Raw genomic sequence first — 26,085 nt, forward strand, 5'->3', positions numbered from 1 at the left:
CTGTTCTGACGATGCCCTTCAAAAACAGACTGAAAAATTAAAGCGATTTTCATCTTACGAAAAGAGTGGAGATATTCCTCCCTTCTTTTTCTTTCTTTTTTTTTGTTATAAAGGAACGATTTTGTGTAGAATTCAAATGTTTTGAAAACAAACTTTTCATTTTAATACAAAATATTTTCCAATGCTGCACCGACAACATTTTTTTGTCCCTTTAATATAAGTTCGAAACTGGAGTTAGCAATTTTTTTAAACTTAATTTTTCTAACGTGTTGAAAACACTTATTTTAATGATCTAGGCTAATGATATAGTTCTTTTTTTCTTTTAATGATGTAAATTTAATCTTTCCAGTGTAAAATTTTAATGATCTAAGCCTTCAATTTATTCTTCTAGGTGCGAAATTTTAATGATCTAAGTTAAGTAATGATCTAAGTTTGATCTATCTTTCCAATGCAAATTTTTAATGATCTAAGCTTTTACAATGCAAAATTTTAATGAACCAAGCCTTAAATGTATCTTTCAAATGCAAAATTTATTAAAATGATTTGCTATAACAAGTAATAATAAAACAAAATGCATATTTTACAAGCTAAAATATGTACAAACATCAACAATGAACCATCCACTCCAGTAGAGCGGGGACAACTAGCTTCAGTTATCACCAATCAGTACAAAAGCAAATCCACCACCACTTGGGTCACGCATAAGCCGGCCGGAAAATCACTTTTCTTTACAGCCGTTATGGTGAGTCAATGCCTTTGTGGAATGAGTTGTTCTCAATATAAAGATTTATAAGAGCCTGCAGAAAAGATGTTAGATTTAAGATACCAACCAATAATCAAACCTTAAACAATGCAAGATTGGAATATGAAACGTAAGGGTTGTCCTAATGAAGAGTGGAGACATTTGGTAGCGGTTTAAATACAATATTTTGCATTCAGGGTTATAAAGAAAAGTAGGGCGAGTACAGTGCAATCATAAGAACAGTGCAATCATATTCTAACCTTAAAAACTGTACTACAGCTAGCTCAGTTCTGGACACATCCATATTTAGCATGACTTTACATTCGCTTTACGTGCTATCCCGAGAACTTTTTAATCAGTTATACGCAGCCTTTTTCTTTTACTTGAACTTTAAGATTCTTTAATTTTAGTTCCTTTGTAATCCTGAATGGCAGCGCTGCTGTCGTTGTTGTATTTTTGACGCTATATCACACACATTAACTTTTCATTTCGGCAACCTTTATATAAGCGGAGAAATTTAAATAGAAAAACTAAAAAGTAATGCTGGAAATTTCCTAGACATTTGTTTAGTTTGTTGTAGTAAATCAAAAGTTGCAGTTTTTCTATGTCGCCTTGCCGTGTGAAATATGCAACACATAGTTTTGAAATTTATGTATAATAGATATTATTTCATAATAATATATATATTTTTTTCATTTAAAAAAAGTGTCTAAATCTTTCTTATTTTATTATTAATTGTTTAATATTGAAAACTTCTGAACGATGCCCAATATGCATTGCATTATTTTTTGTGTTATGTTTCATTCTTTAAACTATTATAAATTATTTTAAGAATATAAGGTGTATCATTAATTTTTTTGGGTAACAAAATGATTTAGAAAAATTGTTTATAGGTACTGAGAAGTTTTTATTTTTATTTTTTATGAACCAGTAAAAAATCTGTAACAATAGTAAATAATACTTTTGTAAATTATACTTTTTTTTGTAAAACTTGTCAATAGTACCTTATTTTTTTTGTAAATTATCGCGTATAATTAAGTGATTAGGAATAAGCCTTATTACTTACCAGTATCAGAATCGTGAGTCCGCATCCAGTTATTTAACCTCTAAATGGCCTTGGTGGTTGAGGTCGTGGCTGAGAGATCTGTGGTCTGTAAATTGCTTGTGCAGCTCGACCTGGAGTGACAGCAGATGCTCTTGCAACATCTTGTTCATTGTGAAAGAAAACGTTAGGACCAGCACCAAGATTGGCGTTCAAATAGAAGAAATCGCCAGAACTGCCACAAGGTACAGCGTCTTCAGGAAATGTGCAACTGAAAGAGAATTGGTCGAAAACAGTTTGGTTTCCACACAAGAAAGACCATTGTTGCATTTGAGCTTGGCCATCTGGGTCAACGGTGGTATGACAAACGTGGAAGATTTGGCAGTTGTTGTCAACATCTGCGTAATAACCATCAGTGCTGCAGAGAAATGATGTCCTTACTGATCCAATCAGCAACTCTGCTCCGTCGGGAAGATCATATGCTGCACGTTTTGACTAAAAATAAATAAGGTTAGAATAAGCTTGTTTCGGGGATTAAGTTACAACGTAAGAGAGAACATCAATGCGAAATAATTAAAATTTATTTATTTATTCATTATATTATCTTATAATCAGAGATAAACAGTCGACCCAATTCTGAGTTTATTGTTTCTATAAATATAAACTGATACTTGATAACAGATATAGCCTGTTAACCAACAATTATAATAGCCGTTAACCAACAGGAAATGAATGAACTTATTTTACAAATGAATTCACATGACAATATTTCACACCCGTTAGTTAATCAAGAAGCAATACAAAATTTTCCATAAAAATAACTTAAAATGTGTTCAGTTAAAATTTTTTTGCACGTAAAATAGTTCGTATTCTGAAGCATGAATCTCCCAACAAGTTAAAAACAAAGTACTTCGTATTTTGAAGAATGAATCTCGTAACAAGCTAAAAACAAAATGCTTCGTATTTTGAAGAACGAATCTCCTAACAAGTCGCTAAAGGCTTTGGAACTAAAACAGAAATAAGTTCCTTTATATAGTTTTATGTTTTATTTTCTAACCGGCGATAAACAATCTACCCAATTCTGAATTTACGACTATCAATGTTCAACTCCGTTGCCTTTCAATTTTGAACTCAACCCAGAAGACAAAGGAACTCCTGGCTCAAACATTGGGACTCTGACTACTACTTCATGGAGGACTATTTAATGGAACTAATACGCATTTGCGTTAAAAGGAGTGGAAAACCGCGAAAACCTCCCACGATTAGCCCGATACAAGGGGGTTCGAGGGATTCGCGAAACCTCAACCGTCTACTATATGTCAGCACTGTAGTCGGTGAGCTGGAAGCAGAATTCGTATCAACCAGCCAATGCTGGGTCACCTCATACGGAGGCAAACGCTCTATCCCCTGAGCATAAGAACCACTTATTCGGTTAAATTTATTTTTCAGTTCTGTAATTTATACCGAATGTGTGCTAATGAGAACTATAATTTTTGAAACCAGAATTTTCGGTGAACCGTTACCATATGAACGGAAAAAATTATTAAATGAACAGCTTAAGTATCTTACATTTTGGTTTTATTAAAAAGAGTTATGTTTTATTTAAACTAGAAATGTCATTACCATACAGAACCGTAATTTTACCAGATTTTTTTTCTTCCTCCGTGAGGTAAATTGGGTAAGTTTTAAGTCACCAACGGAGATTTCCAGTTCTACACAAAGACAGTTCAGTGCCTTAAACACTGTTCAGATCTTGAGATTACTTTACTTAAAATAAAAGTTTTTTTTAAGCAGAAATTTCTTTATGTTTCGAGTTGCCATTTTATTAATCAATGACTTTTATTGCCGTGAAATTTAATATTATTATTTTTTAGTTGAATCTGTTTTGTTCTTTGTATATATGCCAATTAGTGACTATATGAAAATAAGGTTCTGTTCTTATACAGTTGAGAAAAATCTACACTGTGGTTGTGTTGTAAATCTAACATTCTCTGAAAAAAGAATTTTGTGAGAAATCTGTTTTTAAAACGAAAATTGTTATAAATTTTTCAATTTTTTGGATAAAATATTTTGTGAGCGGCCTTTTCTTAAATATATAATGAAGGACCCAAATTTTTCTGAAACAGGCTTCTAGTTATTCGGAAATTTAACAAATAAAATAAATAAAAAAATTTATGCTTACTCTTGAGGCAGCAAGAACGACAGAGACGAGCACTAAAACTAAAAATAAGAGGAAAAGTCTCAGTAAAAAAGTTAAGAAATCAACCTTAGATTAAACATTAAATTTTGTGAAAGAAAAAGAAAATCATGAATTATATATTGTTTCAAAAGTAGATAATGAAAAAAAAAATGTCAATGCTTAACACACTGCGGCGAAAAGGAAAGGAAAAAAAAGCAGCATTTTAATATAAACATTTGACAATGAAATTAAATACCGAAATGTAAACGTTTCCAAAGTTTTGTAAATTTTATATTCTAAAATTTTTAATTCTATAAAAATTAAGTTGAAAAAAAAAAAGAAATGAAATTTTACAAATATATTCACAAAGAATGTGATAAAATCTGAGTTTTATGATTTGTTTCAATTAGTTTTAATATACATGTCGATAAATTTCTGTACTTATTAATATTAAATAAATAGTTAACAATACTGACTTGTTATTATCTATATGTTTGAAATTTTCTGACTACTTCTTAATGGATTCTGTCAGACGCAGTTTATAATTAAAATGTGACCGAAATTTATTTTATCAAATTTTTTATTTATTTAATAAATTATAAATATTACGCAATTAAATATTATTTATAAAATTAATAAATAATATATATAATAAATATTACATAAATAGCTGATCTCATTACCTAAATAGCTGATAACACAATAATAAAAAAAGAAGTAAATTTTACACATCATCTTGTTTCTAAATTAAATATTAAATGCATTTATTACAGTTCAATGATATTTCAATGAAATATTAAATAATAAAAATTTATAATCACTTCGAAATAGTTAAAGTTGACCAAAATATTCCGTTATATTATCATTTGAATTTTTGCTAAATGTGCACATTCAATATAAATGAGCAGAGCAAACAATTAACACTGCATTATACTGCACCAAAATATAAAAAAATTAAATTTTTATTACACATCTAGTACATTTAAGGTAATTCATGTATATTGACTTAATTTTTAAGAATAAAATAGTTACCCAAAGCAATTGATGCCTTCATTTTGTGATTAGAAAATTATTTCCTGAAATAAAAATGAAAATTTAATGCTACAGATAATAAAATCATCGAATCATCACTGTATAATTTATTCATATTTACAAATATTAGTGCAATTAAATAAACTATGTACTTAACTAGGTAAGTATTTATGCTGAAATATATATTATTTTAGCAATCGTATGTTTAAATTCACAACTACACCATGTTTTTAGGTGGCATAAAAAATTAAACATTCGAATTGTGCAAATAAAAATTTCTTAAAATCGTATACTCGCTATTATCTATTTATCAATTCGTATGATACCCATAAATACATGCTTTTTCAAAATTTTGTTTACGTTTTTCTAAACATTAAAGTACATTACAAAAACGTTTCAAATCTAAGAAAAGTATTGCTGCACAGTAAACAAAGTTTTTTTTACAGTAAAATCTATTTTTCTAGTAAAATTTTAATTAACAAGGAAATCTGATAAATCGTAATTATTACAATAATATTTACAGTATAATCTTTACTGAATCCCTGTAATTTAGTAAATATTATTGTTATAATTACGGTATTTATAGTAATCTTTACTGAAAACCTGTAATTTAGTAAATATTATTGTAATAATTACGGTATAAAGTTTTTGATAAAAATGGATTTTACGGTAAAAATACTGGCACTCTGAGTGCCGGCACCTTTTGACATAATACTTCAGGAATCTTTTACAGTGTGCGTCATACATTTAACATATAATAGTATTTGATACATTTGATTATAAATACTGGACAAAAAAATTCCTTTCAAATGCTAATTACTGTAATTTGTTCAATCTTAGATGTCTGCGTTGCCCTTATCTTTTTTTGCTAACTGAACGTTCATAACATACTGAACATTCTTAACATTAATTAGTATTTTTATCCGCATTCAAACCTTGATATCAGAACTTAATGGTGCTCTTTTGAACATATTACAAGAATTAAAAATCAGCAACGAACTTATCAATTTATTTATTTTACAAAGATTTCTTTCTCTACTCTTTGTAATTTTATAATTAATTTGCAATAACTTGTAAATTTTATTGTTAATATAATAAAACTTCTGTTATTATGTTTAAGATTTTTCTGAAATGGCAACTAAATTTGTTATTAAACAATACATGATAACCCTAACAAACACTTAGTAAAGACCATTAATCATTTACAAATACTTAGTAAAGAAGACATTTTAATAAAGGCAATCTAAAATCTGGCTAGACTAGTATCACTATCCAACATTTTTTTTCCGCATCGTATCTTTGTAAGCATCATATCTTTGTAAGTATCATATCTTTGTAACTATACTTATAGTTTAAAAAGTACTTTCCAAGATAAAAGATTCATTTTGATTCCTATAATAGCAGCTTAGTACGTTTCTAACAATGCAGTAAGAAATTTTTACCATAAAATCCATTTTTACCGTAAAATATTATACCATCATTTTTACAATAATATATATTTAATTAGAGTAATTCAGTAATTTTGCGATAATTATTACTGGAAAAATTACGGTACACCAGATTTTTTGTTCTGTAACGTGTTCCGGTAAAAATGGATTTTGCGGTAAAAAGTACCGGCAACCTGAGTGCCGGTACTTTTTACTGTAATTTTATCTGGAATTTCATTACTATATAGTAGGATAATTTGACTAGAATATTTTACTCCGTGAATGATTTTATAGTGAACAAATCTTAAAAGGAAGAATAAGAGCTGTCTAATCAATTAGAATGAAGTAAAAAAAGAGAATCGTACAGGGAATAAGTATATAGCTAAAGTGAGAAGCTTTAAAAACTGCTTCCTTGTCATTTATAAAGAAAAATCATATAATTTTATAAATAAACATATTTTGAAAGTTAAAAACATTTACGTAATACAAAAAGATGTTACGTGTCTCATTTTGCGGAGTATATAAAAATGAAAAGGCAATTTTTTCATGCACATGGAGAGGGAGGAAAAATTACTGAAAGTGTGGTATTTATCAAAGAAAAAAATTGGATCATACGGATTCAATAAGGTTGAATGCGCATCATCTGATTACGAAAATTTTGACCTGGCTGTATAAGATGGCTATGGTGCAGAATTATGATTTTTTTTAAAAAGTTGAATTAAAAGTTCATTTTAAGCAAAATAAATAAACGTTAATTTGAAGTTGGCTAAAGGTAGTCATTTTTAGTTTAAAGTCTTAAGCCAAACTTAAGAACCCTTTGAATATTAAAAATATATTTCCGGAAACATTAAAAATGATGTGTTAAATATGCCACCCAGGTATAAAGTACGAATGAATAAAGGTGATAATGACAATAATACTTCTAAGTATTTTAACAAATATTGGTATATGGAGTTAAGATTTGAAGATTACTACTATCCTATTCGCGAGAAAAGCGTGAAAAAAATGTAGTAAAATGATGACTGTAATCATAACGACTTTTATAAACAAAACTAAATCGTTAGAAAATGAACAAAACATTGTGTGAAAACATTTTATTTCAATAATTTTTTGAAAATAGTTTGCACAAAATTAATTTAAACTATTTTCACAATTCTCTGACAGTTTTAGCAATCGATTAATTTTTTCCTTAAACAACATAATACAAAACTTTAAATTTTCAAAATATTGCTTCCCATTTCCTGATATAAATATTTATTAAATAAATTTATGAAATAAGTAATTTCATCAAGTAGTGGTCTAAATAAATTTTCCAAAGAGTATTAACTCAAAATAAGAAACTAGAGTGATTCGAAACATTACTGATTATACTAGGGACAGAATAATATACATTAAAATAGCATGGATTACCTTTTACTATATAGTTACAAACTGCTCGTTAACATAATCACTACACACTTATAAGAATTTAAGTCTTTCAAAATATTATTAAATTTAAAAACACATAATACTGTGAGCCTTAAATTAAACACCGTTTTAATGATAATATGCGGTAAAAATGTAAAGGGTTTTATCAATAAAATGCAGGTATTTTTTTTTTTAAATCTTAATTTTACTGCGTTGTGGCGTGCATCTCAAAAATATATTCCGTCTTATGCATCCCTGATATTAAGTTCGAAACATTTTAAACCGTAATATAGTCCGAATACGCTACAACTTTAATATGCTACAAAGTGGAGTCATATTATTCGACTTCTTTAAACTGTTTATACGATACTATGGTTTAACTTAAATCAAAACATGGTTTAATTTTATACCTTGCTAAATGTGAAACAAATTTACACTTTATTGTGATTCTAGGTACCGATGATAAATTTTAACGTTGAATCAATATTTCTAAAATCATTGATGGTTCCTCATACTTAATGTTACTGCTATTTTTCAAATATCAAAAAGTTAAAAAGGAAATCGTGAAAGTTACAAAAGACGTAGTTTTAATCGCATCTAACAAAGATCACGGAGAATCCTAAATTACAAAACGACCTACCTTTCAGGAAGTCATAACCATTATTAAGGCTGATACTCAAAGCATTTTTGCCAAGCAAAAAAAAATTTTCAATTTGAATTCTTTAAACTGAAAACAAAGTTTTAATTGCTGTTTGAAAAAATTGTCTGAAGTTTACAACAATACAATTAAAATCTTATTATCTTTAATTAAAAAAAGCAGTTAATTAGGTGAGATTTTTCCGCTTAGATAAAAAAAATATGAACATCAAAGAATAATTCTTAATTTTTGAATATTTTTCCATAAATTTTGAATATTTAGTCCAAAAAATGCAACGATGGAGTAACTTTTTAAATATTAAAATATTCATTTACAAGCGCTTTTGATTTTCGCAAAACTATCAACTTTTCATATTGATATCTTGCGCTATTTTAATGATTAGATTAGAGAACGCTGGATATAGATAGACGAAACATAACCTAACAGCCATGAAGAACTGTTACTAACTCACAACAATTACAAAAATATGATAGAGCCTTCATTCGTGAACCTTAACATTCTTCTCTTTGATAAAGTATCCATTGAATGCAAAAAGACAGCAAATTCGGCAACTTCATATTACGCTCATTCTAATACCGTTTTTAAACCGAAATCGAGATCTAAGCAAGTTTCTAACTATCCAAGGAGTTATGGAAGCATGTGAATCCTCTTACCTGTCTGAAGAAGCTGAGGAGCAAGAGAGATGAAGATGCTGAGATGAGGCATTCATTATTGTCCATCATTTTATACTAGAATTTATTCCGGGGGTCACCTGACGAAACGGGTTACTCGACCAATAAAAACACGGATTCGGTGCGCCCACTAACATCTGTGTCAGACGGTCTTCCTTGTCTGCACGAAGCGGGATATTTGTAAAAAGAAAATAAAACATCTTTTTTCTTTTTCATGAAGACTATGGAATTTAGAAAGTATGATGAGTCTTCCTGATTCAAGGCTATCGACAGAAGATCGTAATCTCCAAATCTTTTTAGGCTTTTTGTTTTATGAAAAATGGGAAAATAACTTCAACTTGTTCTTTTTTTCTTTCTCACACTGAATTGACCCTTATGCTTGTGGTCAGTTTTATGAAACCAGCATAGATTTCTTTTGAAAATGGAATTTCCATTTTATCTTTCACTTTCATTGACAGCTTTGCAATTTGTAGGTGTTTTGAGTTTTGTTTAATTGTTCTACTTTACGGAATTAGAGTCAAGACATGAGATTATTACTGTCACGTTTTATTTCATTGCAAAATTTTCCTTGCTACAGAGTAAAATTATAAAATTAATTTGAAAAATTTAAACTTCAAAGAATACTCTAGTCGTTTTCTTAAACTTTATTCTGGAATTTATAAAATTTAAAATTTCGTATGCGTGTTTCGCATTTCGTATTTTTTTGCGTATGCTTTTTTTGTATAAAAATAAAATAATAAAAAAATATTTCAATTATGACAGTAACTATTTTCGATATGAATGATATACTATCTGAATCATTTAAAAGATTGCTTACGAGATTATATTGATATAAATTTAAAATATTTGAATTTTGATTTATGTGTACCATTACAAATTTAATCCAATTCTGCTCCCTAATGATACGAAAATAATGCTTTTTCTGAATTATTACTTTTTCTATTCGTGGTTATTTATCTGATTACCAAAACTGTTACTGTAGAATTATTTTGCAATTTTCCATTAGAAGACGAACAGCAAACATAAGCTCTTTCAACATTGCTGATTAAAATAAATAAATAATAAAATAAATAATAGCCCGTACCACGGATATAATAACATGCTTTGGTAACAAATCCTGATTACCAAAACAGACACATATTCTAGAATTCTATCACTGTTTGCCATTAAAAAACGGACAACACAGGCATAAATTGTTTCAATCTTGCTGATAAAGTATGGAAATAAATTGAAGGAACAGGGATATTTTTCAGATATTTATAGCAACTATCTATTACACTTCTCTCCAAACGTATTCTGAAAAAGAAATATTACCGCTAAAATGAAGAAATTTATAGTATAAGAAATCTCTTGTAGGATGAGAATCTCTAATGAAACCATCTGAAACAACTTGAAATATGTTGAGAAAAAGCCACGAAGTACAGTAATAAATAAAAAAAAATAAAAGAAATATGTATTGCGAATGCTCAGTTTATTTGCTATGAGTGAACAACGGAAGCTATAAATATACTTTAGAGACTGTATTATGAAATTTAAAACCTCTCGAAAGCTATTTATTTTCACATTTATTTTTTATTAATGGCTCTATCTATTGTTAACAGTTCATGTGAGACACATTAAAAATAGCCATTATATGGTCACAAACAACGTGCATAAAACTATCAAAAATATAATTCGATTTAATCTTACGATTTTCCTTTCAAAACTTTGACTTTTAACTTTTTTTTCCCTCTATAAATATCGAAAAAAAATGTATTTTATTCTGTTTCAATAACCAATGATTAAAAAAAGTAACTACAATAGCCATCTATAGTTAGGCATAGACTTTTAAAAACCAATATTTTCAAAATAAGGAAATTTTAAGATGCATGTAATACATTAGCTAAGTATTAACAGTGTTCTGAAAAACTGTGAGTAACATTCTGTCAGTTAGCGGATTATACATAATAAATAAAATTATTCAAAGTAAGCATTTAAACTATAAAGTAACTACAATATTTTGATTTTAACTTTTCGATATTATAATCTTGTTGAAAACGCGATGAAAGGTGCGTTTAAACAAGTAACCAAAGATAAGTATGGATACGAGATGTGGGCAGTGAGCGGGTCGGAGCTTAATTAACATGTTAAATTAATTAAAATTATGCAACAAATAGTGTTTAGGTTCCACAGAAATATCAATATTTTGCTTTTAGCACTTTTTTCATACCATCCAATTTGACAACGAACACAGTAAGAGAGATTTCAAGAAATTAACCAAAAATGAGTATGGAGTCACTATGTGGGTACCAATTGGGATTATGTGTAGTTGACACATTAAATTCTTACGAAAATTCATATTTATTTTCCAAAGATGTATCAGTATTTCGTTTTTAGCAATTTTGTCATATAATATTTTTGTACATATTTCTCTTTTCATATAATTGAGACTGTGCATTTTTCATATAATCTATTTGAAAGCATATTAATTTAATGTATGTTTAATGATTAAAACAAATAAAAATAGTACGTGTTACTTTCAGCTACTATAGATTTAAAGTGATGAGAATTATTAAGGTGTTACTGGTCGCTAGATAATTTCTAACGAAAAAAAAATTTTTTTTTCATTCAATTTATAACCATACAAAACATTTTTGCCTATAATTTGTAAAGTATTGCAGTACAACGTGTATTGAAAAATGCCCCTAAAACTGCTTTAAGTTAAAAGGGTTTTTCTATTTTTTAATACCAAAATGCTCAAAATTAAAAAAACAAATCTCTGCCTTCTTTGAAAATAAAATAAAAGAAGTTTTCATTGTGGAGATCAGCTTTTCTGGGAAGCAAAAGCTGTCGGTGCACAATTCCAATCACATTACGATGTTAGTCTCAAAATTGTGTTGCCTTAACCTCCATGAATTTCCTGGTCCACAATGGCCAAATGTAAGAATGCTTAAATTTTATAACTCTGCATAATAATATAATGTATATATTTTTATTTTAAAGTGTTTGTTACATGTAAATATATATGTGTTTAAAAACGAATAAGTCTCGGCAGTCATGGATATTTTAAACTTTCCAAAAACAAAGTAGAAATGTGATGGTTCACTAACAATATTTCAGCCCTCATTCTAACTGTTCAACTAAAATGATGTAATTTAATTCAAATTTGATTTATTTTGAATAACTCGTGCTCTATTGAATATTGAATACAAAATGGAGAAAAATTAACTCAAATCTGATTCAAATGAAAAACCAACTCAAATAATGCTGATTTTTAAACTGAATGGAGTCGAATATGAATAAATAGTGTCACTATAATAATGCTGATAGTCAATCTAAAATGATAGTAATGAATCTAAGTTTGATTCGAATGATGTACTAAAACTTGAGTTATTTCTGTTGACTATTTCACTTGAGTGTGCTAACTCAAAATTAATTGGCCGAGATAACTTGTTTGGTAAGGTGTTGGGCCAATGTCAGAGAGGTCATGAGTTCGATCCCACCGGCCGAGGACTTCCCTTGTAGTAAATGGTGACTAATGCACGCTAAATTTGCCAGGTTACAAAGTCCTCCATGTTCTCACAACAAATCATATCTCTGTGGGATGTTGAATTGGAGATTGATCGTTCTCCGTTTGAAGTCAGAATTATGGATGAATGTATGAATGGGTCCACGCTTTTAACAGGCAGTGACGTGTGTGATTGAAGTCGTATTTTGGCCATAGATGGCACCATCGAAAAACAGGAAACGGACCCTCTGTCTTAAATTTGCTTGGTTCCACCAAGCAGACTTGCTGGTATTGGCAAATGGCATTAGAAACAACAACAGCTCAAAATTAGAAAGATTGTTTTAACTAGTTATTGACTAGTTAACTAGTTATTATTTTAAATATTAGCTAGTTATTATTATTTTAAGAGAGTAAAAAGATTGAACATAGGTTTACAAAACATTTTTATGCCTTTAAACAAGATTTTTTTTTTACCAAGTCAAACATCACAGAAATAAAGCTTTGTTATGTAACGCATTAAAAAACAGTTGTGAATGTAATTCATGCATTATTAAACTGAATGACTTAATTTACTCAGATTTTGTTTGAGATATATTTTTAAGTAGAAGGACTCTAGTTCACAGCTTAATACAATGCCGGGTTCCTTTTAAACTACTGAAAACGAAGTAAACAATAAACAATAAATACAAAATTACCTTTCAGGAGCTATAAAAGAATCATAAATAATGATTCCCTTAACAAAAGGTTTATTTCAAAAGTGAAAATTGCTTAAATCTGATAACGTAGCTCAATCCACGATTTTCCCCTAACTTCCTGATGAAAGGTGTGTTAAAGAAACATTTAGAAGGTAATAATTTGAAAAAATTTTCTCTTTCATACTTGATTATTTCATTTAGAAAGATAAATTATTTCTTTTTTGTCATTAGAAAAATTAGGGTACAGTTGATCAGTTTTGAACATGTGAATTTTTAGATGAAATCAAAAGTTCAATTTACTTGGGAAAAAAATTAGCCTTAGTATTTTTCAAAGAGGCTTCTAGGAACATTGTATAAATATATTTTTTTTTAGAAAAAATATTTTTTTAATTTTTTTAATGCCATACTTATTTATTTGAGAATTTTAGAAAATATTTCACCTTTCCAGTTGAAAAATTTTTTCAATTATCACAGTGTTTTTAAATTAATTTGTATTAATGATAAATTTATTAACAACTTTACGAATTTAATTAAATTGGTTTAATATTTAAAAAAAATCATTAAGTAAATCAGTATACATTGACAAAAAAGAATTTATTTTTTTTAAATGGAAAAAATAGCAGATTTACTCGATATCATGTGTAAGATTTTAAGACGATACAGGTAGATTGTTTGATTTAATGTAAGCGACGCATTTTAACAAATAAATTACTTGTCTTATGACTTAAAGATGAGAGGCTCATTAATTTGTTTTCTAAAAAAAAAAAATGGGTTATACAACTCCAACGTGGAGTAATGATCTTGCCTCTTTCTTTTTTTCAAACTTAGTTTTGAACTCCATTTGAAAAACTTGCTTTGAGAACGTAATGTCGTTTACATTTCGCGCAGTATAACCGATTCCGAAAGGGTTTGTGATACTACAGAATATGATTTTTTCAAATGTGGGTCATATATTTTGTTTTACTTAATAAGTAGGAAAGATTTTCGAAAGGTATCTTCATTAACTTGAAAAATTAGATTTAATAAAAGTAAATATATTTAAGATTAAGCTAAAAAAAATATTTTTTTCTTCAAGAAACAGACCTTTTCAAACTCGAAAACTTTACCGATGTTGAAAATGTGTGCTTCACTTAAAAAACTATGCTTTATTAATCTATACGCTTTATTAATTATTATATCTTCAAAACAAAAATAGTAATTTTTTCAATGCTAATTTTAGGAAATATAGATATTGTGTATATTTAAATATATAAAATAAATAGAAATTTAGAAATAACTAATTCTCTAGTTAGAAGTTTTTAGTTTTATCTACTGAAGCAAATTGTAGAAGAGTAGGGTTGGTTGACATATCTCTGGTTCAAAACTAAAACGATACATCTGCAACGCAATACATTGCGGATGTGTCGTTTTAGTTTTGAACCAGCGATATATTTTGCTCGATATTTAACATATAAACAGCAAATTCAAGCTGTTTAAAATTTAAACGTCTTTACATCTATAGATTCTTTGAGTATTTCTTTGACTTACTTCTATGATAATAAAGAAATATATACTGCACAGAAAATACATGGTAAAACAAAACATTCAATTTGTTTCAAGTAATTACTTAAAAAAATATTCTGAATCAAAAAAATCAAATTAATTAGGAAATCAAAATCAATTAGTAAACCAAATCGCCTATCATCGCACCTCAATATCACAATTAGAAAATATGATAACGGAGAAAAATATTCTGTATGGTAATGACATTTCTGGTGTAAAAAGAGCCACAATTCTGATAATACATAAAACAAAAATATACGTTCTTTAAACCATTAATTTTATAATTTTTCCGTACGTATGGTAACGGTTATCCGGAATTCTGGTTTTCAAAATTATTGTTCTTATTACCACACACTTAGTAAAAAATGCAAAACTGAAAAGCAAATTTAACCAAATGGTTTTTATACCATATTCTTGGGCAGTGCATACCAACCTTTTTATAACCACTTACCGGTCAACGTTTGATAATTCCCGCTGAGAGGGAAGGGGAGCAATGTTGGTTGTTTTTATTTTAGACTATTTTGATTTAATAATTTTAATTTAAATGTTTTCAAACAAAGTGATGTCTCTCAACTCCTGATTAACCTCTCGTCCATGGAAAGTCGCACAATCCCGAGAAAAGTACACCACGGTAAATAAAATGGAAATAATTTAATGTTCTTTGAGCGACTCGGTACCATTTAATCCCACGATGGTAGCGGCTGGTGGTTCGGTGGTTGGAGACCACTGCTCTAAGGTACCAAGGTATCGGTGTGCAATGCTGACTACATACTCAACATCTGATGTTTGATCAAGAAACTATGGGCATCGTTCATAGAAGAATATTTATAGAAGGATTGACAAATTTTGACTTCTTACAGTCTATGATATGTTTTCTTACATAATAATAAGAATGGAAGAATGGAAGAATTTACATAATAATAAATGAAAAAAAAATTTTTTTTTTTGTCAAATTGAGCTTTTTTTGTTGTTAATTTTAATTTTTATACGAGGGAAATCTTAATTTCTAAACATAATATAGTATAGAACATAACATAGTATAAAGCATAATATAGTATAGCAAGGAAAATTTAAGAATCTCATGAGGGAACCCTTGAATTTTAATAAAAAAATATTTTTATTTTCCAAAGAAATTTTTTTTCCAAGTTATGAAAATATTTTTGCAATGTAAAAGAAATAATGCATAACAGTTTCTAAATTTATTTAGCATAAATTTCTTTTTCACGTATTAAAAACTCAAAGAAAGTTAAGTGATATAAGGCATCAAATAATTATGATTAGGTTTTCTCAAAAATCTAAATTAATTAGCATGCTTGCAATTCAATGAAAAGCCAAAGGTTAGAAAGTATTTTTACAGTGTCAAAAGCAACGCATAACGATTCACAAATTTATTTTACGTGGATAGATCCTAAAAGTTAAACATTCAATAAAACAAAGATAAATGACATTTGCTTTTATCATTAACTATAACGCACGTAATAGAACAATAACCAAATCGTCCTTGCGTCTTTTTAATCCCTGAAAATGGACTTTCACGAAGGTCCACTACTGTCACACAAAACGAACTCGAAGGCTTTTAACTCACTAATCACTGTATATCTATTTTCGCTTCACTGATCATCGCATTCAAAAGAACTTCAGCCATTCGTCTTTATGTTACGCTATAGAGATCTTTTTGAGACTGGTTCTTTTGTCATTGTCCCAAGAAATTGTCACCGACAAGGCTTCACCTTTCAACAACTTTTCATTTCCCTCAATCGTTTGTTGAAAGATGTCCCATTCAATATTTTGACATTTTTAAGTAATTTAAACTCGCTAAATTCATGTTCATTTGTTTAAAGTCATGTTGGAAGGGTGTTGCGCTGTTCAAGGACGATGTGTTTTTTTTTTTTTTATGTTTGATGTTAACTAAAGAATGTATCTTTATTTTAACCTTTCAATCCACGTTCCAGGAAGTAAAGTGTGTTATGAAATGAAAATCAATCGTAATTTTATTCCATAAAAATTTAACTTGAATTATTTTTCACTGACTTGTCAGAGGATGGGCAGGATTTTTGTTGTTTGCATTGAGTTTATGAAATTATTTAGGATTCCTTCTTATAATTATTATTAATCTGCTGCACAATTAATTGAAATTAAGGAAAGTTTTGCTATAAATAATGACAGCAATGCTTTTTTTACAGTAATATTTTTAATAATCAAGTTAAACTAATTTCACTTTTAGGTGATTGCAATTTATTTTTTTAGTACAATGTGTATAATTTGAAAAATAAGGAATTTTATATCGTTGTAATAATATGTAGTCAAAAAAGCAGCTTAAACATATTATTCCATATTGTTTACAACTGCAAGAGCGCCCACAAGGGGTTAAAAACTGAACTTGTAACCAGCCTAGAGGCCGCTTTGCGAAAAATAATGGTGTTTGCTATGTGTCGTGTCACATTCCATTCGATTCACAAGAACAAAAGTTTTATATTTTTAATCATAATTTTTATCATGCCAATTTATTCAATTATTCAGTCATAAATTTGTAATATTAATTTAATGCCTTAAGATGTTTTTAAATAATATGTTTTCTTTGATTATGCGTTAAAAAAATTACGTTTTATGAGAAATTAAAATGTCGAATCATTATTAAGTACAGTTTTTTTAATATGAAATGGATATCATATTTTTTGTATCGCAAATTTAATAAAAATAAGTTAAATAAAATTCAATTTTTATAAATAAAACTTCCTTCAAATTTTTCAATAAGCTAAAAACTTAATAATTATTTTATTCAAAAAAATTGTTAAGTAGCAATAAACAAAACAGGTAGGTTAGAAACGATTTTTCAACGAGTTCATATTATATTTATCACAATATCATACATATTTATCTTTAAAACATGTGAATTATAACTATGTAACAAATTTTAAAAATAGCTCAAAACTACAAAGTTGCATTTATAAATAAAAAGATAATTAATCGATATGAAATTATTAAATTAGTATTAATGTTTTCATAAAAATGTTTTATTTTCAAATAAAAATAATCGGTTTTTTTTGGGGGGAGTGGGGAAGAGTTTTTTTAATTTTTAATAACGAGTATTATTTTTAATTTAAAATATTTTAACAAATTCCAAAAACGTTTTTATTTAGCCTTATTGGTTAAAAATTACAAACGAAATACCATAATGTTTATGAAATATAAATGAAAAAGCATCACCATAGTTTCTTATTTACTATCAAAATACTACACTTGAAAAATTACACAATAAAAATATAAAGAGCTTATTTTTCCTTAAAACTTGAGGGTTTCATTAAAAGAATGACGATTGTTAACTTTCAAAGTAATTTCAATTCAAACAACGCACTTAATTAAAGTAACAATTTTTGCTAGTTTTTTTAAAACCAGGTTAAACGAAATTGTGTAACCTCTTAAGGAAAAGTAATAATAATTTTCCTATTCTTTCTTCTTTATTAATTTTATAGTTTGTGACACTAGAAAACATATCTCAGCTTCATTTTGTAATATGAAGAATATGTCAAATAAATGTGACTGAAGTATTTGTCTCTTTTTCTTATTTAAATGAAATTTGCATTCCATGACACTGTCTATGATAATTCAATTTTAGAAGCGAAATATCTTCTGTAAATTGATAAAAAGCTGCTTAATTTTTGAAAACATATATTTCTTATAAATTTTGTTTTCAAGTTAGTATATTAGTGAGTACATGATTGGTATGGAAAGTTTGAATAAGTTTATCATTAATTTGGCAAGTATGAATTTGAAAAATGTATAATTCTTACTAACTTCGTTTTAAAGTTCGTGCAAGAATGGCTTGTCCCCCCTTCGCTCATGTCACCAACCTCCGTAATTGCTTCTCATGTATCATTTTTTTCTCTTTACGTCAATATTTTTTTCAATTATTGTAGCTTTATGTGGCTTTGTTAATATGTTAATATTAATGAAATAGATGATTTCTTAGGTTTGAAAAATAATTTTATCTAAGGAATACAGATTGAGTGACTCAATAAGAATAAATAAATAAGAAGCAATTTTATTCGTTGATGAGGCTTAAAACAATTCAATAATGGAACGGTTTTTATCGACCTATATTAAGTGTTTTTTTATTTTTAAAAATTTCAATATAAATGTTAAGATTTATAACTGGTAACATGCAATCTTTCTCTCTTTTTCGCAACTTTTGATTGACATTTACTTGAGCGCGAACTTATAAAATAAAGAAATTGAGATTTCGGGAAGGAAAAATGAATTTTCTACATCAATGGACAAATAGTTAACATTCAAAGCGTAAAAGCAGAAAAAAAATCCAGAAAAAGCACTTAAATTTCAATAAATTTCTAACAAATCGGAATTTGGAAGCAGAATTTGCGTCAAGTCCTCAAATAAAAATAGCTCTTACAGTTAGTCAAAATTTAACTCTGTAGTTACATTTTAGCGGGCTGCAGATCAACCGAACATTATATTTTTTCCTTACAAATCTAACAGATAATAATTTTCGAACTACTTGTCGAATTTTAAATGTTTTTATTCTGTCGTACTCCCTGCGCATTTCTCTCTACAACGCATTGCAATTTCTAATTTTTAAATGGTTTAACATTTGCGCAGAAAAACAAAATGTTGCGTAAAGAAAAAAAAAGAAGAAAAAATTCAATCAAGAACTTGAAATTGCAAAACCATTTGAACAAATTAGAATTTAAAAAAAAAACTCTGTATTTATAAACAAATGTGGCCCTTTCAGCAGGCCAGATATAAGCTCCGTGTCTGCATTCTAGTCGCCTGCAGAGTAAAAACTATGTATATATTTAGCATGTAAAAAAGTTTATATGTATATGTATGTATGTATGCAAGTTAAAACTATATAGAAAAAATGGAAAATAAAGATTAATAAAAAGAGAAGAAGAAAAATTATTAAAATAAAATATTTAAAAAATATATATATTAAAAAGGCGAAAAANAAGGAAAATCATTTCTGCTTCCTTATATGGAATTGAAAAAGGGAACGATTCTAAAAATAACTCTTCCCTTGAAATATGGGTGATCACGAAATACACGATATATATATCAGGTTGTGAAAAAGTTCTGCTACACTTGAGAAAATTTCAACTGTTATGGATTTTTATCTGATGTTGTTTTTTAGTTTCAAAGGATTTCTTAAAATAACTCCGATAAATCTATGTAGTTTATGTAATTAATGATTTCAAGAAGCCAGGAAAATGACAACACAAAAACCTACTCATCTTGAAAAAAATTTTGAAATAGATTTTGAACCAGAAAATTGGTTCTTTATTCATGCAACAAGACATGCTGATATAGGAGGGTATCTAATCAATCTATTAACATAAGATATTGATTGCTGGCTCTATCTATTTTGGTTATAAATCACTAAATAAAAGTAGCCAGGAAAATGACAGATTTTCTTGGAACAAACAAATTATTGTCAGAAAAAATTATTTTAAACAAAGTTTTTTGTAAATAATTCTCTCTGCGTATATTCTAGAAATGCTTACACCGGTTGAGCTAAAGAAAATTAGATATTGAGAAATTTATGGGAAGTTTTGAAGCTAGTTATTATAGGAAACATTGTTTGGGACATTACAGGAAAATGACATTTTGAAGTTTAATTAAATTTTTTGACTATACAAAACAGTCAATGCTAGTGCATATATTTTTTTTTTAATTTTTTTATTTTTTTTTATTTTTTTATTTTTATATATTCGCATTACTTTATTAAAATTTATAAATTTATGTTTCGTGTAAGGTGCATTATTGCAAAATTATTTCTCAAATATGCTCTGAACATAAATAAGAAATAAATGATACAGTATCATAGTTTGATCCTTTTCTTTAAAAGATAATATTTCACTATTTTAAAAATCACGTTTCCGTGTATTCCATGCATTCACGACAAGACTGAAAATTACAATTATTATTACGAGACAAGGTACAAGAATCAAAATTATTTATTAAATTTTTCCTAAACAATATGGAATGAATAATGCATTATAATAGTTAATTATTTTACATAACTTGTGTTCGCTCTAAAACTGAGTCATGATTATTTTAATTCCACCTGTATCCTCAAAAGAAAAATAATTACAAGAATTTCCTCACTTGAAACGCCTTTAATTATTGCAAACCTTCACCTGATCCAAATATAAAATTATACATTAAACTAAATGCATCACTCGTAAAAACTAAAATAATTCCTCCCATGCATATTTTGAAATCAATTTTGAAGAAACTCTAGAAAAAGAATTAAATTTTGTACATATTTTTATTTCTATAAAAACTGAGGAAGCAAAAATACGTTTGTAAATTTAACATTTAAAATAATTGAGTATTTTTTGAAGTGTATATAAATGGCTAATTAAAATATATTGTATTTTTAGTATTCTTTTAAAAAAATTTATTAAAAAAAGATCTTTATTTAAATTAACTTTTGAATTTGTGATAAATATCAATGAATTAATTTTAAAAAAGTTTGTTTTGCGGCATATTTAAAATATAAAATGTTTTATTACATAAAAACCTTTCTAAATTTTAAGAAAGACTACTTGCTGGTATTGACTTTAAATGCCATATTTGTATCGATAGCAGCATTAATATATAATATGCATTTATTTTATTTAAACTCAAATTAAAAAAGAATTTAAATTTTAGAAAATGTATGACTGTTTTTTATTCAGTTTATACTGCATAACTAGTACATTTGCAAATATTTAAAGATTTTAAAATAAATTTATGAGGAACGTACGTCTTTTAATTAAAATAAAAAATATTTATTCAACTATAGTTCTGATTTTAATTTAAAATTTAAATAATAAGCTCTAAATTGAAAAGGCTGTAAATAATTTAGAATTCAAAAAAGCTGTTTTTGTTCGTTTTCTTCCTAAGTATGATACAAGAAAGATAAAATCTTGTCTTCATTATCTCTGTTTTCATTAATCAATTTTTTTAAATTATAAAACATAGTGATGTCTTTAGAATCAAATAATTTGTTTTATAAATTTATTATTCAAATCGGTTTTCATCGCAGTGTTAGATAAGAATAGAGTAAACAGCAACATGATTTGTCATGAAGTAAAATTGGTTAAATCTACATAACTCATTACTAATATCAAGGACAAAAGGCATTAAGCATTGAATAGTTTGTGTTTAAATTAGCAATTTAAGTTTCTCTGTATTGGTTTTCTATAATTTCAAACCCACTTAGGTTTCTACGAATTACGAATCTTCAACATATGACCATTCATTAAATTAATCCTATTATTTTCCCGTTTCTAATTCGTAATACAAATGGTTTTTCGTAATCACAACAGGAGATTGATCACGACCTGCACCGATTCATCTTCGTTCAAAACTTGTTCCATTGACACACGTTTTATTCCCGCTAACATAAATGCTATACGTGATCCTTAACCCTTCTTCCAAAAAAACACTAACTAAAATCACTTAATTGAATGTTTCGGATTCCTACGCCTTCTCTAGTTGCGTTCTTCTTTAAATTATATAATGGAACGTTCCCTGAATCCCATTGAACACGATTGTTCTTTTTGAGAATGAAGGTTTTTCTGAGAAGTATAATAACGATATTGAAGTATAATAGCACCCCATTCACGTGATGGGTTGGCATCTAAAGCATATATTCATATGAATCATCTCACGTCTTATCAATCAGGTTAGAGGCATCGTCTGCCAAACAGTCTTGTCAAATGTAATACATTTATACTTTGTATTTTATAGCTGTATTTTAATCTTACAAAGAGCAATATATGCATTTAAAAAATGTGACATTTTTCTGGCATATGTAATTTCAAGTTCATATTTTTTAATGTGACAAAAAATGTCTTATGTCTGAAGAAATTGTGGACAAAATTTTTTTAACTTAATATTTTTGATAAATTTGTGTAATAATGTTAAAAACCATCTTTATTACTCCTGGGCGCACAGGACATGGTTTCTTAAGACTTTTCAGTTATATGATAGTTTTATTATTTGTTAATGCATTTGTTGTCAAATAAAATTTCACAAATACGATTCGCAGCGACTTTTTATGTCCCCTGAACGAAGTAGTACCATAAAAAGTTAAACTTTTTTATCGCACTGTTTTAATTTAATAAAAAATAAAATATTTTTCAGCTCATTCCTTAAATATTTTAATAATATACAGGGTTATTCATAATTCCCTCCGCCTGAAAACGCCATTTTTCTTTACTACAACTGGCTTCAGTGGTACGTGTTACTGCCATCTACCGGCAACTGCTTAAATTAAAACTTGAATACTTTCGGAATAATTTCATATGCTCTTTTTTGCCATATTCGTCTTCGTTTTCTTACTACAAGGCTTCGAAACCCCGGAGGGAATTATGAACAACCCTGTATCATACTGAAAATGAATTTTAATCTAATCCATTACTTAATTTCTGTTTTTAAAAAAAACTTTTTGTCTCATTGTAAACATAAGTTTCTCTATATTTATTTTCCATAATTTCAAACCCACTTAGGTTTCTTTTTTTATGTGACATTCTGTTATTACGCAGATTTTAATACACTAGAGGTTTTGCGGAAAATCGTACAAAGAATCCGAAGAAATTATTTCTTTACGAAAAAGAATTATTATCTTTTATTATACTTGTAATAATATTTATCGTCCGAAGCATTATACATATTAGGGAATACAAACTACCTTAAAACTTAGTAAGGTTGAGAATTTTGTAACATGCATGCGAAGGAGTTAGGTTTTACTTTACCAATGGATGTTTGAAATAAATTATGTGCGTATAAATTACGAAATGAAACATTTTAGTTTTAAAAGGAAAAGATACTATTTTCATTGTCAAAATGTAGAAATACTGATAAAAAATGTCAAAAAATGAAAGACATGGCATGCGTACCATTTTCAGAGTTGCAGGTACTGAACTCTGAAAATGGTACGCATGCCATGTCTTTCATTTTTTGACATTTTTTATCATTATTTCGTCATTTTTTATCATTATTTTTTAACATTTTTTGACATTTTTCATCATTATCATTATTAGAAGAGGTTAAGGAAATATGCACAACCATGTGATTTAAACGAGATTTAATTGGATACCTGCAGGCGACGTCACGTGTGTCTGTCCAACCAGATTGGCATCTGAATCAACAAATGCCACGATTTACCTACGATGACGCCACTTGCAGGTAACCAATTAGTGAATATCTGTATCTGTCAACGTTAAAACATACATTTTAGAGGAAATTTGAAGATGCAAACAAAGGAAGAGTTAAGTTAAAGAATGTTCCAATAAGTGACATTTTAGAGAATTTAGAAACATTAGCTATAGAAACTATACCAATTTCTGGAAGGTATTTACCATCTTATTAAATTAGCTAGTATAAGAATCATGTTCTATATTTTTAACTGACCATAACATGTTTTTAAACAGAAAATTGTGCTCTTTTCCAGAATGTCAATACATACCCAGATAGCACAAATTATCACAGTTGCGTCCTAAAAAAGTCAAAACGGCCACAGCAGTCACAGTCACAGGTGTGACCGGTTTGACTTATACCAAATCATATTGTGACTTTAATGTTACTCTGTCTTGTGATATCACATAAAAGTCTCCATGACTAAACTTGTAACTTTCGTCACATGATAGTCACAAATATACTTTACTGGGACTAAAGTCCCTGAGAAATTTTGTTACCACTTTGTTGCAACTTTGATCCCTTGAAAGTCACATGAGAACCATTTCGACTTATCTTCAATCTAACTTTAATCTAACGACTTATCTTTTATCTTTATTTAAGTTATAAGGGTATTTTTGGCGACATATATCACTAAAGTTAGACCAGTTACTTAAAAATCTTTTAAGCAATTTTTTTTCTATGTCTTGAAATTAAATATGTGAATCAGAATAGAGTCATGAATGGTTAAAACAATTACATCCACGTATGATATTTGTTAAATGGCTCCAAAGGCCTCTTAATATGATTTCGAAAAAAAAATGTTTCTGTAAACGTGTTTGTTAAAAAAAAATTGTTTCAGTACATTTTCTATTCTCTGATGCTTACTGTACAGATGCTTACTATTGAAAGATTTTTAATGTAAATATACTCCTTGTCCAAATTACCAAACAATATTTATATAAATCTACTTTAGTATTATTTGTTCCTTTTATTTTTAAAATAGATGTACACAATCACATTTTCTTTAAGGTTCATGCCAAAAATTTCACATTTTACACAACTGTTATAGCCGCAAACCATCTTGAAGAGATATATTTTTTCTAAAAAAATATTATTTCAGAGGTTGAAAAATAAAGCTTTTGAGCGAACAAAAATATAAACTAAGCATTTTTGTAATATTTTAATTTTGAATAATTAATCTTTTAACTGTCTTTGAACCGTAATTTAAAATGCAAATAATAATTTGTGCAAAATTTTAAAACAAATAAAATTGTAAAGGGAGAGATCGTCAATGGGTGAAAATCATTCAAAAAAAATAAACATCTAATTGATAATTATTCGAAAATGCAAACGATTTTAAATCAAACCTGAACCACAGCTGCCGTCATTTTTAATCGTTTTTTCTTCTTTTTTTTGTGGCTCAAATTAAGGAAGTTGATGCTTTCAATTAAAATTGAACCTATAATCGTCCATGAAATATATGTTACAAGATTAATTTCAATGTTACAATATTAATTCATTGATTTGTGTTGAATCTGTTGAAAACGATTTCATAAGCTTCTGCCTTATGAGGCTTGTTCTACTTACAATAAATGTTATTTTTTTACTTTTGATTTTTGATAATGTTACTTAACTGTAATGTATTATTTGGCGGAAAAGCCTGAACAACTGGATACTCTATGTCTGATCTTTAACAATGGTAGCACCTTTTGACATTGTTCGTTTGAATATCTAAACAAAGAACTCATATGATAACTGTAGTAATGATGATATCACCAAAAATTGAACATTTCGAAAAAAAGATCACTTTTGTTGAATTTTGTATTTGAACTCGTAGAAGTTCTTATCCTTTTATGGTTTGATTAATAGCCATTGTATTCCGGTGATTTTAAGAAGTTTTGAGCTTTCGTAGAGGTTATTTCAAAAACAGTAAGTGATTTCTCAACTTTGTAAGTTCCGTTTTGTTCTATAATGCAATAAATAGAGAAAAAACCTATGAAAGAGGTGAGTCCTATTTATT

At 27.8% G+C, this 26,085-nt stretch overlaps 1 protein-coding gene across 1 annotated transcript; it reads right to left on the minus strand.

Moving 5' to 3' along the window:
* Positions 1 to 511: 511 nt before the first annotated feature.
* On the minus strand, positions 512 to 9,221 carry LOC107454500 (uncharacterized). The gene is made up of 5 exons (XM_016071714.3): positions 9,141 to 9,221; positions 4,996 to 5,039; positions 3,967 to 4,004; positions 1,809 to 2,279; positions 512 to 797 (listed from the first exon to the last, which is right to left on the minus strand). The coding sequence occupies exons 2-4, from the start codon at positions 5,015 to 5,017 to the stop codon at positions 1,842 to 1,844; spliced, it is 498 nt and encodes a 165-aa protein (XP_015927200.1). The 5' UTR covers positions 5,018 to 5,039; positions 9,141 to 9,221; the 3' UTR covers positions 512 to 797; positions 1,809 to 1,841.
* Between the last annotated feature and the right edge of the window lie 16,864 nt (positions 9,222 to 26,085).

Source organism: Parasteatoda tepidariorum, chromosome 4, assembly GCF_043381705.1.
Source record: "Parasteatoda tepidariorum isolate YZ-2023 chromosome 4, CAS_Ptep_4.0, whole genome shotgun sequence".
Taxonomy (NCBI): Eukaryota; Metazoa; Arthropoda; class Arachnida; order Araneae; family Theridiidae; genus Parasteatoda; species Parasteatoda tepidariorum.

What these genes read in the sequence shown, in the direction of transcription:
- LOC107454500 (XM_016071714.3), bottom strand. Translation starts at nt 5,017, where the DNA reads ATGAAGGCATCAATTGCTTTGG. An exon ending in GAAGGCATCAATTGCTTTGG is followed by an intron (nt 4,005 to 4,995) that starts GTAACTATTTTA and finishes TCTTATTTTTAG; the next exon opens with TTTTAGTGCTCGTCTCTGTC. An exon ending in TCGTTCTTGCTGCCTCAAGA is followed by an intron (nt 2,280 to 3,966) that starts GTAAGCATAAAT and finishes ATTTATTTTTAG; the next exon opens with TCAAAACGTGCAGCATATGA.